Genomic DNA, 14,999 nt, shown 5'->3' on the forward strand with positions numbered 1-14,999 from the left:
TGTGACTATTCATTCCTTAACCCACAGCAGATGAGCCTAAGGCACCTGCAGCTCGGTACTAATGACCAAGTGAGGAAGCACAAAGGTTACTGCCTAATCGATTTTTCCTTATGTCACCTGGAATAGTATCCTACAAGGCTTAACTGCACAAACTTGGTTGCACTGAGTTGTAACATCTGAAGACAAAATCTCTTCTTTCTAAAAGGAATGGAAAGAGACAGATGGGAGAAAAACGGAAGGAGAAGTCTGAGTGCTATCGACCCAACTGACATCCTATGAATAGTAAGCAATAAAAATTTATTGAGAAATAGAAAAGTTCTTTCTTACCCTTATCACTGCCCCCCAAATGGTTAATGCCACAGAAAAATGCAAAATTCCCTTAAACCATGTATTTAAAAATCTTGCAATTTTATTTGCATATAAAGGCCGCTAGATATAATATCACAATAAATTTAAAGAAACAACTGCTTTTCTAAATTCCATTAACAAGGTAACATAAAACAGAACAAAGCTCAATAGCATTTACAGTGGTAGAACAGAAATAACTATCTGCAACAATATTTTGTGCTAGCGAGATTGCATTTACACACAGTGCAAAATAAGAAAAAGGAAATAAAAAGACAAGAAGAATATTTAAATATAAAGGACAACTAAGCCTTATTTTAGTTAGGCTTGATTGTATCCATTTGAGTCTATACATGCCTGAACTACGACAAAGATTTAACTCGGGCTCTTGAAGGCCTTGAGCACTTCGAAAATGTGTCACATCCTTCATAATTTAGATGTGCTGTACAGCATAATTTTGCAGATGCTATACTGGCAATATTAAATCCTAGCTTAGTTATAATGCACAAAAAATACATATATATATAAATTCATATTTAAAAGGAGTCCGCATTTACATTTTTTTTTTTACTGCATGAAATACCTGCTCTTTGCAGCTTTCACTCCCAGTCTTTTAAAGCTAAAATAATTTAAAAACAAACAATAAAAGGTAGATATCACATACAGGCTGTGGCTATCTATATCAGTCTTTAACGTATAAAGCAGGTAGAGACAAACAGCTGAGAAGTCTATTTTCCCCTTGCTGCATTCTACTGTCAACAGAAACAAGTCACATATCAAGAGGTAAATGGACCCCAAAATATTGTTTGTGCTACTAAAAAAAATTGATATAAATGGAGATGAAAAGCTAACATTTAGACCTAGGGAAAAAGAAGACACTTAAAAAACCCCGACAATAACATAAGTTGTGCAAATTTGGGTGTTTTTAAATGCTGCCTATTTTTAGCTTATAATATAATATTAAAATAAGGTCTCTCACTTATTAAAAGAAAGCTTGGCTGTCCTTTTGAGAACACTATAACAATTTACAATGGCAAATTTATTGAAAAAAACAAAATTCATTTTACAAATTCACAATGCTTTATCAATTTAAAATGAACGCTGCATTTCCAAAAAGCACAACCTCTAACTTCTCGGTTTTTTTATACCAGCAATTTACAAAAAATAAAAACAAAACCCAACAAAATAAACCCCAAAACCCCAAACCCCACCCGAAAACAAAACCCCCCCAGTTTCCCCAAATTCTCACTCACCCACCCTCAATTTAGAAATAAACATGGAACAGAATGTAAGTTTTATAATTAGAAAATGGCAGTTTATAGACCTTCCCCAGTTCCAAATGTGCAGTAGTGCTTCATGATCCTTGAGGGGTTGGAAGGTCAAATATAATTGGAGGGTTGGTTGGTTGAAAGCTGACTGTACACGTTGAAGCATTGATGTACGTTGTGTAACCGTCTGTCATGATGCCGTAACCTGTAGGGAGAACGTGTCACACTTACTGTAATACAAACAAACGATACAGCCCGTGGGCAGCTGCACTGAAAGCTTGTTGTGGGATCAATGCTTTGGAATAAAATTAAATTAATCCCTTCAAAATGATACAAGCTCTTGAAAGCTGCCACAAAGGTTTGATTGAAAAAATGCCATGTACTGTATTTGAAATAAGAACCAATGCTTTTGTTTTATGTACAAACTTTTTTCAGCCACGGAAAATCCTCCGTTACAACTGCATACAGCAAAACCAGAGACGAAGTCACACAGACACCGTTTCTAATTACTTAATCAGCGAGCTGTAGTTTGCATGCCTGTAATGTCTGTCATATGAAAAAAACCGAACAGGAGCAAAAGATTTAGAAGCAACTTTGGTTTTGCCTACAAAAACCCCTCTCTGGGTAACAAACAGAACCTGGTAAGCTTTCCCCGTGCTAGCCCTTATCATCCAGTTCCTCATCACAGGACTGCCAAGCTGGTGTTCACGCTGGCTTGTGAAACCTCAGAAACTCATTACCACGTTAAAAATATACATGCATACATATATACTTTATATTTGTATATTTTTTTTATATATCTGTGTGTTATCTACCAGTGAAAATCATGACTAAGGAAAGGAATCTCCTGCTATAAAGACAAGAGAGCACTGGAGGTCAGTTGAGGTGAAGGTTAAATAGATGACTGCTTTTCATTACGAAGGGATCTTGGTAACTAGTTCCCAAATAAAAAAGCAAGAAGTGGTGAATATTAATCACAGGTTTTTCAGCACGCCAAGGACTTGACTTCTCAGTAACGCTACAGCATCACTTTCAGGACGCTGAAGACTGTTCTCAACCATCTAAACATCTGGCCAGCAATGCTCGTGTTCAGAGTGCATCTGAGGAACCTGCTGGCCTCTATCTTCTCTCCCACTTGCCGCACAGGAGTAGGATGTACCAGAAGTAATTTTGGGCAAGTGGCACAAACTATAGTGACCCATGAATTGAGTCACACCTCAGCCTTTATTCAGCAAATGTGATGTGAGGAAACGAATGATAACAAAAGTACGGAGAAGGCAGAAGCTCTCGCTCTTACAGATATTCTCTCAAGGATAAGGAGACAGGGGCTCCAGTTCCACCAGTGCAAAAGGTGAGAGAAAACTTTGCCATTGTTTTCAGCTGACATCCAAAAGAAGCTAACAAAGAAGTTAAAAAAAACCTGGGAAGACTTTGGCACCAAATGTACTTTTAAAAAAAAAAATTCAAAAAAAAATCGGTGTTTCATGGAAGAAGAGAACTTCCCATCGCAAACCCACAGGGGAAAAATGTTTTTCTTTTAAACCATTATGATACAGTACAGATCACTGCTGTCTGAAAGCTAAGATAAATACAGCTACCCACAGTGTCTATCAGGAAGAATAATCACTTCAGAATTGCTGCACTGTCCGCCTGTATTACTTTATTTATTTAGACTGGCAATTTTGATTTAGATCATCTCATGGTGGGAAAAACCTTGCTTGTGGTTGTTCTTGCTTATCAACCAGGAAAAAAGCCTGCATCACCAAAATGTGTGTATAGCCTTCGTTGATTTAATGGAATGTGGTGCACGTTCATCTCAGCCGGAGTTGGATGAGAATTAATTGCACTGTAAGATAAAGCTCTTAATACTTGGCTATTTCTTTCTGTACTGAAAAAAAATGTTCTTATGTCTTCTGTCTAAGTACTGAACAGGATTTTAACTTGTTAGTATGCTCATAAGAATTTATTTGAACGTTCACTTTTAATATGTGCTGCCACCTTTCCTATGAGATTTAAATGTAAGGTGCTGCACATGGTTCCTCGGTGCTTTCTCACGATGATGATCTTGTACATTAAAATACTTTCCTCTCCCATTACTTAACACTATTACAACTAAAAGTTTCATCATCCAATGTGCCTACAAAGGCTGTAGACAATATACATGTTTTAGCTAGAAGTCTTGCTGTATTCACTTATTCTTAATGTGGAAGGATTAATATTTATACAAAATATCCAATCTTTTCCTGGGTGCATTAAAAGACTGCTATTCAAGCCACTATACTTAAGGTCATGTCAGTATTTCCCTTATAAACTCTTTATTTACAGATACCAGGCATGAAACTCATTATATGAAGTCACAAGGGCTTCAGAAAAACCAACACCACTAGTTGAGAAAGCTGTCCTTTTTTTATTTTTCTTTTATGAAGTCCTCCAAATCTTTAAGCCTATGGAGAACCTAATTAGAGTCAATGGTGAAACCTCCAGGGGGGACAATATAAAGCATTTAATGTGTAATTTTGAGTTCTAGGGTCACAAAGTCTTACACTCTCAGGCAGAACTCCTAGTGTTTTCTCTCAGCCACATGAAAGCTACAAAATTGTATTAAATATTTTAGTATCTCCAAAACGTATTTAATCTCTCAGTCTCTCCCACGGCCACAAACTGAGCTTATTGTTTCTGAAGCTTCACACTCTGCCTGGTCTGGTACTGACAGTGGGGAAGTATCTCTTCTAAAATATGAGACTGCTAGAAGGTAACATAACCAGTACAAACTGTATTACAGGACACTTTTAGAAATGTATGCAAAGTGAGTTCTAGCAATCTCTCCTCCTCAAGTCTGAGTCAAGATGCCCTCCTTTCTGCTTTTCCTTACATGCTGAGGGAGCTGAGCTGAGACAGTAAGTTGTCTTCGACTTTCTCATTTTTCTAGCACCTTTCTTGGCTCCTGTGCTTGGAATAATGGGGATAATTTTTATTTTGGCTTGAGAGTGTGGGGAATCTCATCTGTTTCTCTAACCAAGTTTGTCAAAATTTAAATTGCTTTCAAATAACCTGTATAGAACAACCTTTGCACAGTGAAAGATGTAGGTGGCTAAATGTAGCACATGTTCCTGAAACAGTCTGGTTTAATTCTGGCATAAATTTACAAAGTGCTGTGCAGGCAATTCCTCCCCGCAATTCCCTACCTACTTTAGTCCAATATGCCATTATCCATCCTTTGCAATGCGCCATCGAAAGGCGCTTTTCTGAGATCAGAGAGGGGAGTAGTGCTGCTCCTTACCTTCATGAATCCCACCGAAGACATGGAGTTTGGGCCTTACTCGCCTCTGCACCGTGTTCAACAGTTCCACACAACCCACTCTCTGCAGCTCCTTTGGAACCCAGTCTCGAAAACCTGAAGGCAAAATGCAATCAATACTATTAATTTTCTCTATTCAGGTAAGGTTTCACGTACTCTTTCAGGAAGTCATAATTCACGGAAGGTTTATTACATTATCTGTAGTCGTAACCTCTCCATTAAAGCACACAATGGCTTTTAAGAAATGTTCACTGTCACTTTGTCTTTCTTAAGATTTCCTCCCTCCATCTGCATTAATATTCTTCTGGATGTGATTTGTTTTTTTAAACTATCGGTTTAAACTCATCCTCCACCTTGAAACCCTGGGACATTTATTCCCGGCACTGCTGCAGATTTTTCTTCCCTTTCCCCTGGCTCTTACAGCAGTCAGCTTCCCAAGCCAGCTGCGTGGTTACTCCAGAAATGAAACACCTCAGGAATTTCAGCTGATCTACGACCTGATACCTCTGTCACCCCAAAGATTTAAAATACAGACTCCCACAACTTGCTGAGGACCACGGTCTGCAAATGTCAGGTTACTTCTGAGTCCCCGGTCACCAACAACCAGCAATGTAGCAAAACAGCTTCCAACAAGCTAGTGCAAATTGACTACGTTGCTGCTTGGTCCCTATGGTTAATATGGAAAAATGCACAAAACCTGACATCCGTTATGACAGAAGTCTGCTGCCTGGCCTAGCACTGATAGGGATCAGCAGGGCAAGGTGAGTGAGGAGTAAAAGGGAAATCAGGAGCCACGTCCAACTGTAGCACTGTTCTACTGACTTTAAAGTAATTACACCCTGTGCCAAGTTTATCCCAGGTAGTAAAAACACGTTGTGACATGAACTTGACTGAATTTTGGAGAGAACAAAGAGTCCAGTTACACATCTACCTCCCTTAATATTTACGCAATTTAAAAAGCAGCGTTTTGTCAATATTAACATGCAGGCTGAGACCTAAACCCCCTCCTTTTAGGCACAATATTAGCACCTAATCTGTCTCTCTAGTTAAAATACAGTGCCAACCTTTTGAAATTGAACTTAATTATCTCCATCAAACCCAAAATTTAAGTATGCTTATTGAATTAAAGCACTCCTTAGTGTCTGCAGCATCATATTATTTCTAAAGAACCTGATTCAGAGCAGATAGATTAGCAACCCATCTAAAATAGCACCCATGAAACATTACAAACATGCTTGTGGGGTTTTTTTCTTCTTTGGCAAAATAAACAGATTAAAAGAGTGCTATTCAAAGCGTTGGTTTTCAATATCTGGTGCACTCCAGGTCAGTGGATGGTGTATTGCTGCTTTATCAAAGCAGCACGCTCATAGCTCTAGTAAGATTAAAGAGAATTTGCAGATTGTCTTATAACATTCTCTAAGTAGTATTAAAAGAGTAACCAGGATATAAAAGGAGCCATTAAGTACATTACTGGTCAAAAACTTTCTGTACATTTTTTTCCACCCTTAGCTCTGCTTAGATTGCGGGCTCTGAACTTAATTGGATACAAAACATCAGCATTAATTCCTGGCTCCACGGTCACCGAGATGCTCTCTGAGAGCACCGAGCCAGCCTGGTAGCACCTAAATGCTGTTTTACCATGGCACCTTGCAATTCAGAGAAGTTTCTTTTATATTCACTATCATCTCAGAAGTCAGTGACTTCACGAAATCATGTGATGATCTGACACACTGGATTTCAAGAGCTTATTAAACCCCTGACAAAATCACAGTCTACTAATAATAACAGTAATGAAGAAGAGACTGGCACACTTTCTTACCCTGGTAAGCTGTTTTTATAAAAGGTAGATGCTCAGTTGTTGTAAAACTAACTGAAATATTTAAACTATGATCCTAGACTGCTTGCCACATGTGTCTTACAGAAAAGCAGTAAATAATATGTGATACTATCTTGTGGGATACAGGATAGGGAGAAAATAGTGGGAATTTTCAAAAGGTTTTAGTGTGGGCTTTAATGACTTCAGATATGCCAAAACTGAGTACTCCCACCTCTGCTGAATGAACATCTTAGCATCTTTTTGAGACCATTGGAACTTCGTTTAGAACTTAGAATTAAAACGGGGACCAGTGAATTACTCACCTTTACAAGGCATCCAAAATTTAACTAAATGAAAAACTTCAACTATTTAATGAAAAAACAAATTATGCATTCACAGACTTGTGTTCACCTGTCATTAGTTCGAGTACGGAACAATTACCTCAGAGCGTAATTTCATTCCTTCACAAATTTGCTATAAGTCAATTAATATCATTAAAGCTACTGTAACATATTTTACGTTTACAAGGACGTTATCAAGGAGAATATGTGACTACATACTCCTGAACTCAACTGTGTAGCCTAAAACCTTAAGGAAACATCACTGTAGTGAGAAAAGGTTTTAAAAGTTTTAGTCAATCTCTGAAAAATCATATAGGATTGGAAACTGTTTGTCAGATTCTTGAATAAAATGTCAAACTATAATGGCTATGGAGTCAGATATTTGATCTTCCCTAGCTTGAGTTTAACAAAAATTTAGTTTTTATTAAAAAAACACCTGGAAGCTCAACAGATCTGCTAAGCCTAATCATCACTTTACCCTTCTTCCAAAAAGGCTTTTTAATCCCTAATTTTGAGTTAGGGTGTGATTACAGTACAGCTTACAGCATTATTCATTTTGCTTATTTTGAAAGTAAAATTCTCATGCAAAAAATCACACACAGCTTTTGTTCGACTTACCAAGGGGAGGTCCATGTGTCATTAGTATATCAATTCCCTCAGGAATAAGGTTCCACTTGTCTAGCAAAGACTGACCTCTGGGTAGGTTAAAGCCCCATCCATTAAACCATGGTGTCCTTTGGGGGAAAATAAGATGAACTGCATCAGCATAAAATAAAAATCTCTTCCCTTCTCCAGTTTTTCTGAATTAAAACAATTTCTGTGCTTCAGAGACTACTTGCAGACAGCCTTTTTGAAGGGGATGCCTCAAAAACAAACTGGTTCAAATCCATACATACACTAATCTATATGCTTGAATTTAGATTAATATCCTATGCTCTTTTTGTACTTCAAGAGTATTCAGCCCTGGGGACGTTTACTCAACTAGAGAGAAAGGGAAAAAAGTTAAAATAACAGAGTCTAAATCTAAAGCTTTTTTCCAAAGTTTGGGGATGTTCAAACATAAGAATTCCTACCTTATGTTAACTACCAAAACAAGCAAAAATCCCAGAATTTTTTTGGAGGCAAGAGACAACTTCTCCCAGCACAAGGCAGCTTGTGGGTAACAGCTCAACAGGAAGGCTGTACGATGCTCCAGTGATAAGCACCGTCTCAAACTTGCCCCTTTTAAAAAGCACTTTTAACATCAGTACATTGTCATGCAATTTGGCTTTGAAGTCCTGATCCTCCTAGAGGCCTTGATCATACAATGTTTAGCATCACAATGACTTTTTAAAGAAATCTTATAATTCAAAATTCATTTAGTATTTCGTAAAGGACACTGAGATGCTCAGCCTCCTCCACCATAGCATAGCGTTGTTCTGAGACCTTAGTTTATCCATCACCCCAAGCACGTAGTGATGAAAAGTGGACCTTCTATGAGTACTTTTTCAATGTATAACAGCCAAATTGCATCATTTTGATGCAGGTATATTGTAATAAAAGTTTTTCTTTATCGGGTAGGTCCACAGGGCAGTTGTTCTGAAGAGATAATGTAATATTTACACCCGTCACTAACAACTTTTTATACAGCTGTTAGAATTGTACTAATTTTAAGAGTTTTCATCCATGTGTGTGTTTCATAGAGCTGAAGCAACAGATTTAGACTGGGTTGTTTCATTTTCCAGGTAGGAAACTCCTGCCCTAGCCCTAATAATCATTTGGGGGCATCTTTCTGAAACTTCTGCTGTCTTCTATGTACTGCTGTTCTGAAAATAAAAACAAAAATTGGGGGGGGGGGGGAAACACCACAAACCAACCTTAAAGAAAAGCATAACTGTTAAAAAGAGAGAAATCATTAAGAGTCCTACATCATTTAATTCTGTAGTCTGCCTCCTGCACCCTCTAAATTATGCATTTTTCCAGCCTCAAATATGCATTTAAGTGGAAATTTCCTGCTGAGACTACATCTCTAATTCTTATTTTTTGTAATTAAAGTATTTTGTTTTCCAGGGACAATAATTTGACCAGTGAAGAGTATACACAGTTATCTGTATGGTCTGAATTCCTGACAATCCACAGTATGGGAAAACAGCAGGCGCTGCTAATACAGGAGCAGTAAGGTCACTGGTGTCTTAGTAACAAATAATAGACATATCCCACGTAGTCCTGCTGAACTAATACTTATACTACACACACATAGGAACTCATTCAACCTAGCAGACTTCCTGGATGCTGGAGAAACGCTAATAAAAGACAGGAAAATTAGATGTTAGTTAAGCATTTTATGTAAGCTAGGGGCTCCTCATGTGCATAGCAATGAAATTTCACCTCTCACTGCTGGCTTACTCTGTACCCACTGAAACACTTAAAAAAGCTCCTATGCTGTACAGTAAGGGCAGAGTAACTCACAGGAGGTTTGTAGGCAACTGAATTAAAACTGAAGCGCATGTCTTAGTTTTAGCTAAATCACAAGTGTTTCTGCTTTTCTATGATTGACCTTTCTGAAACACGTATCTAAATTTCCTTTCAGAGTTTTTAACATATCAAGATTATTGTAACCTTCACGGCTGCAGTTAAAAGTTAAAATATGGTTTGGCTAAACATTCAGCTGCTTAAAAAAACAAACACACAGCACATAGGTTGAACTTTTCACTGTCAATTAATGATTCTTTCCCCGCTTGCATTTCTCCTGCAGATAATACTGTAGTTATTACACCATAGTTAAACCTGAAATGTGAAACCACATCTGTGATCTCTCTGGAGCTCTTCAGAGACTACAACCACAGAAAAACCTGGATTTGTCTGCAGGTTTTTTATTTTATTTTCTTCTGAAGCACTGGGGGAGGAGGAGGAGGGGAACCTGAGCTCCAATATACTCTTCATTCACCAGCCTCTGTAATTAGCTGTGACTAACAGGCACCACATGGGAATCCGCTTGTAAGAAAACTTTCAAGAAACCTTGCCCATTATGCAGGATGTGCACAAAAAAAGATGGTCAAGTACTTCCTTAATATACTAAATATTTCCATACAAAATGAGTAAATCGGGGAGAAGAGCGGCCATGACTGGAAGAACACCTGGATTACAGATTTAGGCATTTAAAACACGAATCTGCATTGCATATTCAATGAGAGCACTGCACCCTGATGATGCAAACCGAGAGTCCCTGCGTTTCTGAGGCAGTTCAAGCACCGCCAGAAAGCCAAGACGAAATAGGATGTGTTCAGAACACCACCAAGAAGAAAAATGGCTTTATGGCACAGCTTCAGGTTTAGATGAGATCACAAGGAAGGTCACTCGATGTTTGCACTACGCTGTGTTGCAGTGCAGACAAAATGGAGTTGATGTACTGTGAATCCCATGAGCAGACAGATGAATAGCTGTTTACCCCCAGCAAACTTTAAATGTGTGCAGGAAGGACAAAGCCTGGACTGTAGGTAGGCAGCATCCTACCAAGGGGTATCGGATGGGGCATATTTTACTCTTATTAGTGCCCTTTTTTGCATACGTAGGAGTTAAATGGGAGTCGCTCTCAACTTCTTAATAATTTAGAGGAAGAAAAAACTGTGCATGTAGTTACGTGCCTTCTGCAACATCTTCTAGAGCTAATTACTTACTGGGAGAAACCACCTCACAGCTAGGAAGAAACATCTATAATGAACTTTGGCTGCATGCACCTGTGGTAAGTTGCAACCAGGTGCAAATGATTAGTAAAGTCTACTTAGTCATTAGTAACCATATTTAAGAGCAGACATATTTTTCTTTCCTATGAAGTTCTAAGTAAAAGATTTCAGTAAACTCCTAAAACCATTAATAGTATACTTCATTTTTAAGTAGCTGGCAAGAAAAGAAAGCAATTGGCTATTGAATAATGCCACAAGGGAAGCACAGACGCAAACACCACGGGGACTAGTAATGAGAGCATACAAATGACTTTGTCATTTTACGTTTGACGGACTAGAACACTTCCTCATATCCAATGCACAGTGTGACGTGGGTCCCGCTTGCCCGGCATGTCAGCCCGTGTCCGGGAGAATCTAATTGAGCCCCTGCTTGCCAGAACTTCACAGCATCCTTCACGTGCCATCAAACCGTCAGGATAATGCTTGATCCCTGGCTCACCTGACAGCTCAGCCCTCCCCTGACTGCTAAGCTTCCTTATCATTTAGGGATAGCAGTTATGCTGGCACCAGATGTGACAGAGGGAATACCCTCATCAAAAGCAGACACCTGGCCCATCATTGCTCTCTTCAGTTCTTCATTTCTACACAGGAATCCCCACAGATCCCCCTCCACCTGGCACTTTGGAAGTTACATTTTCTGCAATTAAAAGAACACTTATGAAGTAGGCTGCATATTATCTTCACGTCTTGTGCTGCAAGAGACACAGACACCACTTGACATAATACCAAGGAGGAGGGGATCGTAAGCTTCACGACAAGACTCGCCCTCCCTTTGCAGGTGCGTTGGGAGAACTCCCCGACTCGCACAAATCCGTCTGCTTTTAAAGGCAGAGAGCTGCCTCTTCAGCAGGAGATCAGATCTCCCTTCTCCCAAGTAACTTTGCATGGGTTTACTATTTTCCTATATCATTAAAAAAAAGAGCTCAGCATTATTTTATGACACAAAATCACAAGTGCTCCTTGGTGTGTACACCTCAGAAACAACACAGTCACACGGGGAAACAGGAGACAAGAGGCCAGGGCCAAGTTCATCCAGGTGATACAGTGATTTCAACTCTTTCTGGAACTTAAACATTTAAAGGATGGTATCTCCTACTACCTACTTTTATCTCTTCTCTGGGTCATGAATTTAATTACCTGATCCTCAGAGTTCGACAACTCAAAAGGTATATGTACAATGAGACCTTCTAGATTTGGGTTTTCCTTTTACCTCCACCAGTAAATCCATTTATTTCAACAGTTACTTCTAAACAGGATTAGAGAAAATAAGTTATCTCATGGGTTTTTAATCCCATGTATTCATTCACTTTTAAGGGTACCCAGTCTTTTAGGAAAGCTTCAATTTTACCCTTAATCCAATGAGTAAAGTGCACAGAAGGCAAAAATCTCCATCTGTTTCCTTCCACAGGACAACAGCCAAGGGGGTGTCTAGAAGACACGGCAGCAGGAAGCACTTCTACCCAACTAATAACGATAATGAAATGATCTTTATTTTTGTCAGCATTCGAATTGAACGCACAGACCTGGCTCACGAGGGAGAGAGACAGTGCCATTAGCAAAACAAAAACGGTGGGACAGGACACCACTACGCACCCCGAGACTTGTTCAATTCCAGGACCAGCTTACAAACACAGCCCCAAAGTATCTATTACAGTCCTAGAGGAAAGCTGCAGCAGTGCAGCACAACAGCAGAGAACAAACCGCAAAGGAAGAAGGGGGGAAAAAAAAAAGGTGGCCTTTGTGCACAGAAAAGAAAAGCCTTTCAATCCTCCTCCCTCCACCCCAGTGCCGCACACAAATGTTTGCCAGGGCAGAGCAGCACACACGTGCCCGTCTCCCTTCGGTCAATGGCCAGAGCGTGCCTACTGGGAGGACACAGAAAGGGACTACAGCGTGGGGTGAGGGGAAGGGGAAGAAGGGGAGCGTGTGTAATCGTGGAAACAAAAGGCTGAGGAGGGCAAGTGCACAATGCATTAAGAAGCACGTTGTACAAGATAAGAGCCTCTATAAAGGCTCTGAAACTTGCCTTCTGTGCTACAAAAACATTTTTGGGGGGGTTAAGCTCTTTCTTACAGTGAATATTCAAATGCTTTTTCATAATGTAACAACAACCAGGAAATCTTAAATGCTAAATTATTTCCTAAATGGGCTCATTATATGAAATGCTGTGATATCAGTAAGAGTCAGAGTCTTGTGGCTCGAGCTGTATTTCACTCCACCAGCATTTACCTGCTGTGCCTCAGTGTCCCATTTAGGAAGCCAGGACAATAATACACAACCAAAAGGAGCATCACAGGGTCTGGTGCCTTGGGATTCTGCTTACCTCACATCTTTAAACAGCTGAAGCTCTCACAAAAGTGGGTTACCAGTATGGTGATTATGTTAGCCATGTTACTGTATGTATCTCCTTATTACTGACCCGCACAGAAGTCAGGAAGTCTCTAAAACATAGTTCTGCTATTTTTACGACACAAAAACCCGAAGCCTCAACAGCTGCTGGTAATTTTTTTTTTTGGGGGGGGGGGGGGGTTGGTTGTCTCTCTCTTTCAACTCACTCTAAACACTTGCTGGCTGTCTAAATGACAGACATTTGATAAACACAACTCCCCCAACATCCACCGTGTTTGGAGGGAAAGAGTCCCCACGGTGCCTGCCCTCTACGCAGCAGCCCTCCGCAATGAATAGCTGCAGCAACCTCCTCACCACCACAAGCTAGTGTGACCTGGTACACTCCCGGCACCAAGGTGTTCTCAATTTCTACCTCGGATTGTACAAACTGGTCAATGGAGGTTTTAGCTTAGACTCCTGTCAGACAGAGACCCGTGCTTGGATCTGTGAGAGGTGAGAAAGAAAAAGTTAAGACCCTCAACTGCTGCCTTCAGCATGTTCCATGGGTGTGCTGATCTGGACCAAATGATTGCCTAAAACAGGGACAGACAGACAAGTAAGTGAAGCTGTAGCTGTCCATATGGCTGGAAAACAGTAAGTGAAAAGAATTCTCTCCTGCATCTTGCAGTTCTTCCCTCTCTTACTCCGCATATCTCTGCCTTTGCTGCCTCCAGGCTGCCCCAGCTTTTATTGATGGGTAACTGAGCTCCGGTTCCCAAATCTAAAGCCTACTAACTCTGTGAGAGATACCCTTCAATGTCTGGATTCTCTGATGGCCCATACCAATCACTGTCATCTTCTATCCTGTGTCTTGAACGGTTGGTGATGCATTTTGGAAGAGGAACACAGAACATCTGCTCAGTTCACATGTTTTGTGTTAACCAGAGCACCACAGAGAGTATTTAAGACCACAACTCGTCCTCTCTCAGCATGATGTATTTAAAAAAAAAAAAACAGAAGGAAGTTGTGTAAAGAAACACATAAAAACATGCCAAGGTGTAAGAAACTTGATGCCAAAAAGCAGACAGGCAGGAGACTAAAATGCTGGCAAATGTCATGGAGGATCACAAGACACAGAGGATGGGAAAAGAATATACACTGAAGCAGAGAGGGGATGACACCAGGAAGCCAGTGGATACTGGAAAACAGAGGAATGGAGTAGAGGAATTTTTAAAGTTTATGACTCAGGCAACCTTTGCTTAAGTATCTGAATTGCTCATCAAAGAGGAAATTTCCTCCAAATCTTCTGAGGTTTTCCAATCCCTAACTGTATTGCAATTATTTTATTTAGGGCTTTACTTAATGAGATCTGGGATATATTTTAATATCCCCCCAAAAAAGAAAATAATTCAAACTTGACTCAAGGGCTAATTTCACTCTACTTTTAAAAAGAACAGCATTACAAAGGCCTACTAATAGAAGCAAATTCCAGACCCTGCATGTTTCTGTGCTGCATAGAGTTGAGGATGGCTTGAAGGATAGACCTGGCCTAAGCTAGCACCAGCCTCAGCTGGGCCCATATGTTAAGTACACTGCATTTCCCCGCATGGTGATGGGAGCAGTGTGGCAGCAGCTCAGGCCTACAAAGCACCATGCTGGACCGATTTGCAGAACCGCTCCTTGTTTCAGAGCGGGTACATTCTCTCCTTCATTCCCATACTGCATCCCTGTGCATCCACCCTTGGAAGTACCAAAGGATGCTGCAGGATTGAAAAGAGCTTGAGCTCTTCAAATTGTTATGGTAGAATTTTGTGGTCTTTGTAGAAACACAGAGAATCACGGAGTATCTATCTAGAGGAAGGAGCTCTCTGGTCCTGAAGC

General features: G+C 40.0%; 1 protein-coding gene across 4 annotated transcripts in view; it reads right to left on the bottom strand.

The window, feature by feature from the left end:
* Window positions 1-400: 400 nt before the first annotated feature.
* The window catches only part of MPPED2 (metallophosphoesterase domain containing 2), a 130,387-nt gene continuing 115,788 nt past the window's right edge, over window positions 401-14,999 (bottom strand). For all 4 annotated transcript variants that reach the window (XM_054828777.1, XM_054828779.1, XM_054828776.1 and 1 more), the window contains 3 exons: window positions 7,687-7,802; window positions 4,894-5,007; window positions 401-1,818 (listed from right to left, as the gene is read on the bottom strand). In XM_054828777.1, the coding sequence (XP_054684752.1) occupies window positions 1,700-1,818; window positions 4,894-5,007; window positions 7,687-7,802 (349 nt within the window). In that variant the 3' untranslated portion in view covers window positions 401-1,699. The remainder of the gene's footprint in view (window positions 1,819-4,893; window positions 5,008-7,686; window positions 7,803-14,999) is intronic.

This window comes from Grus americana, chromosome 5 (assembly GCF_028858705.1).
Source record: "Grus americana isolate bGruAme1 chromosome 5, bGruAme1.mat, whole genome shotgun sequence".
In the NCBI taxonomy this organism is placed as follows: Eukaryota; Metazoa; Chordata; class Aves; order Gruiformes; family Gruidae; genus Grus; species Grus americana.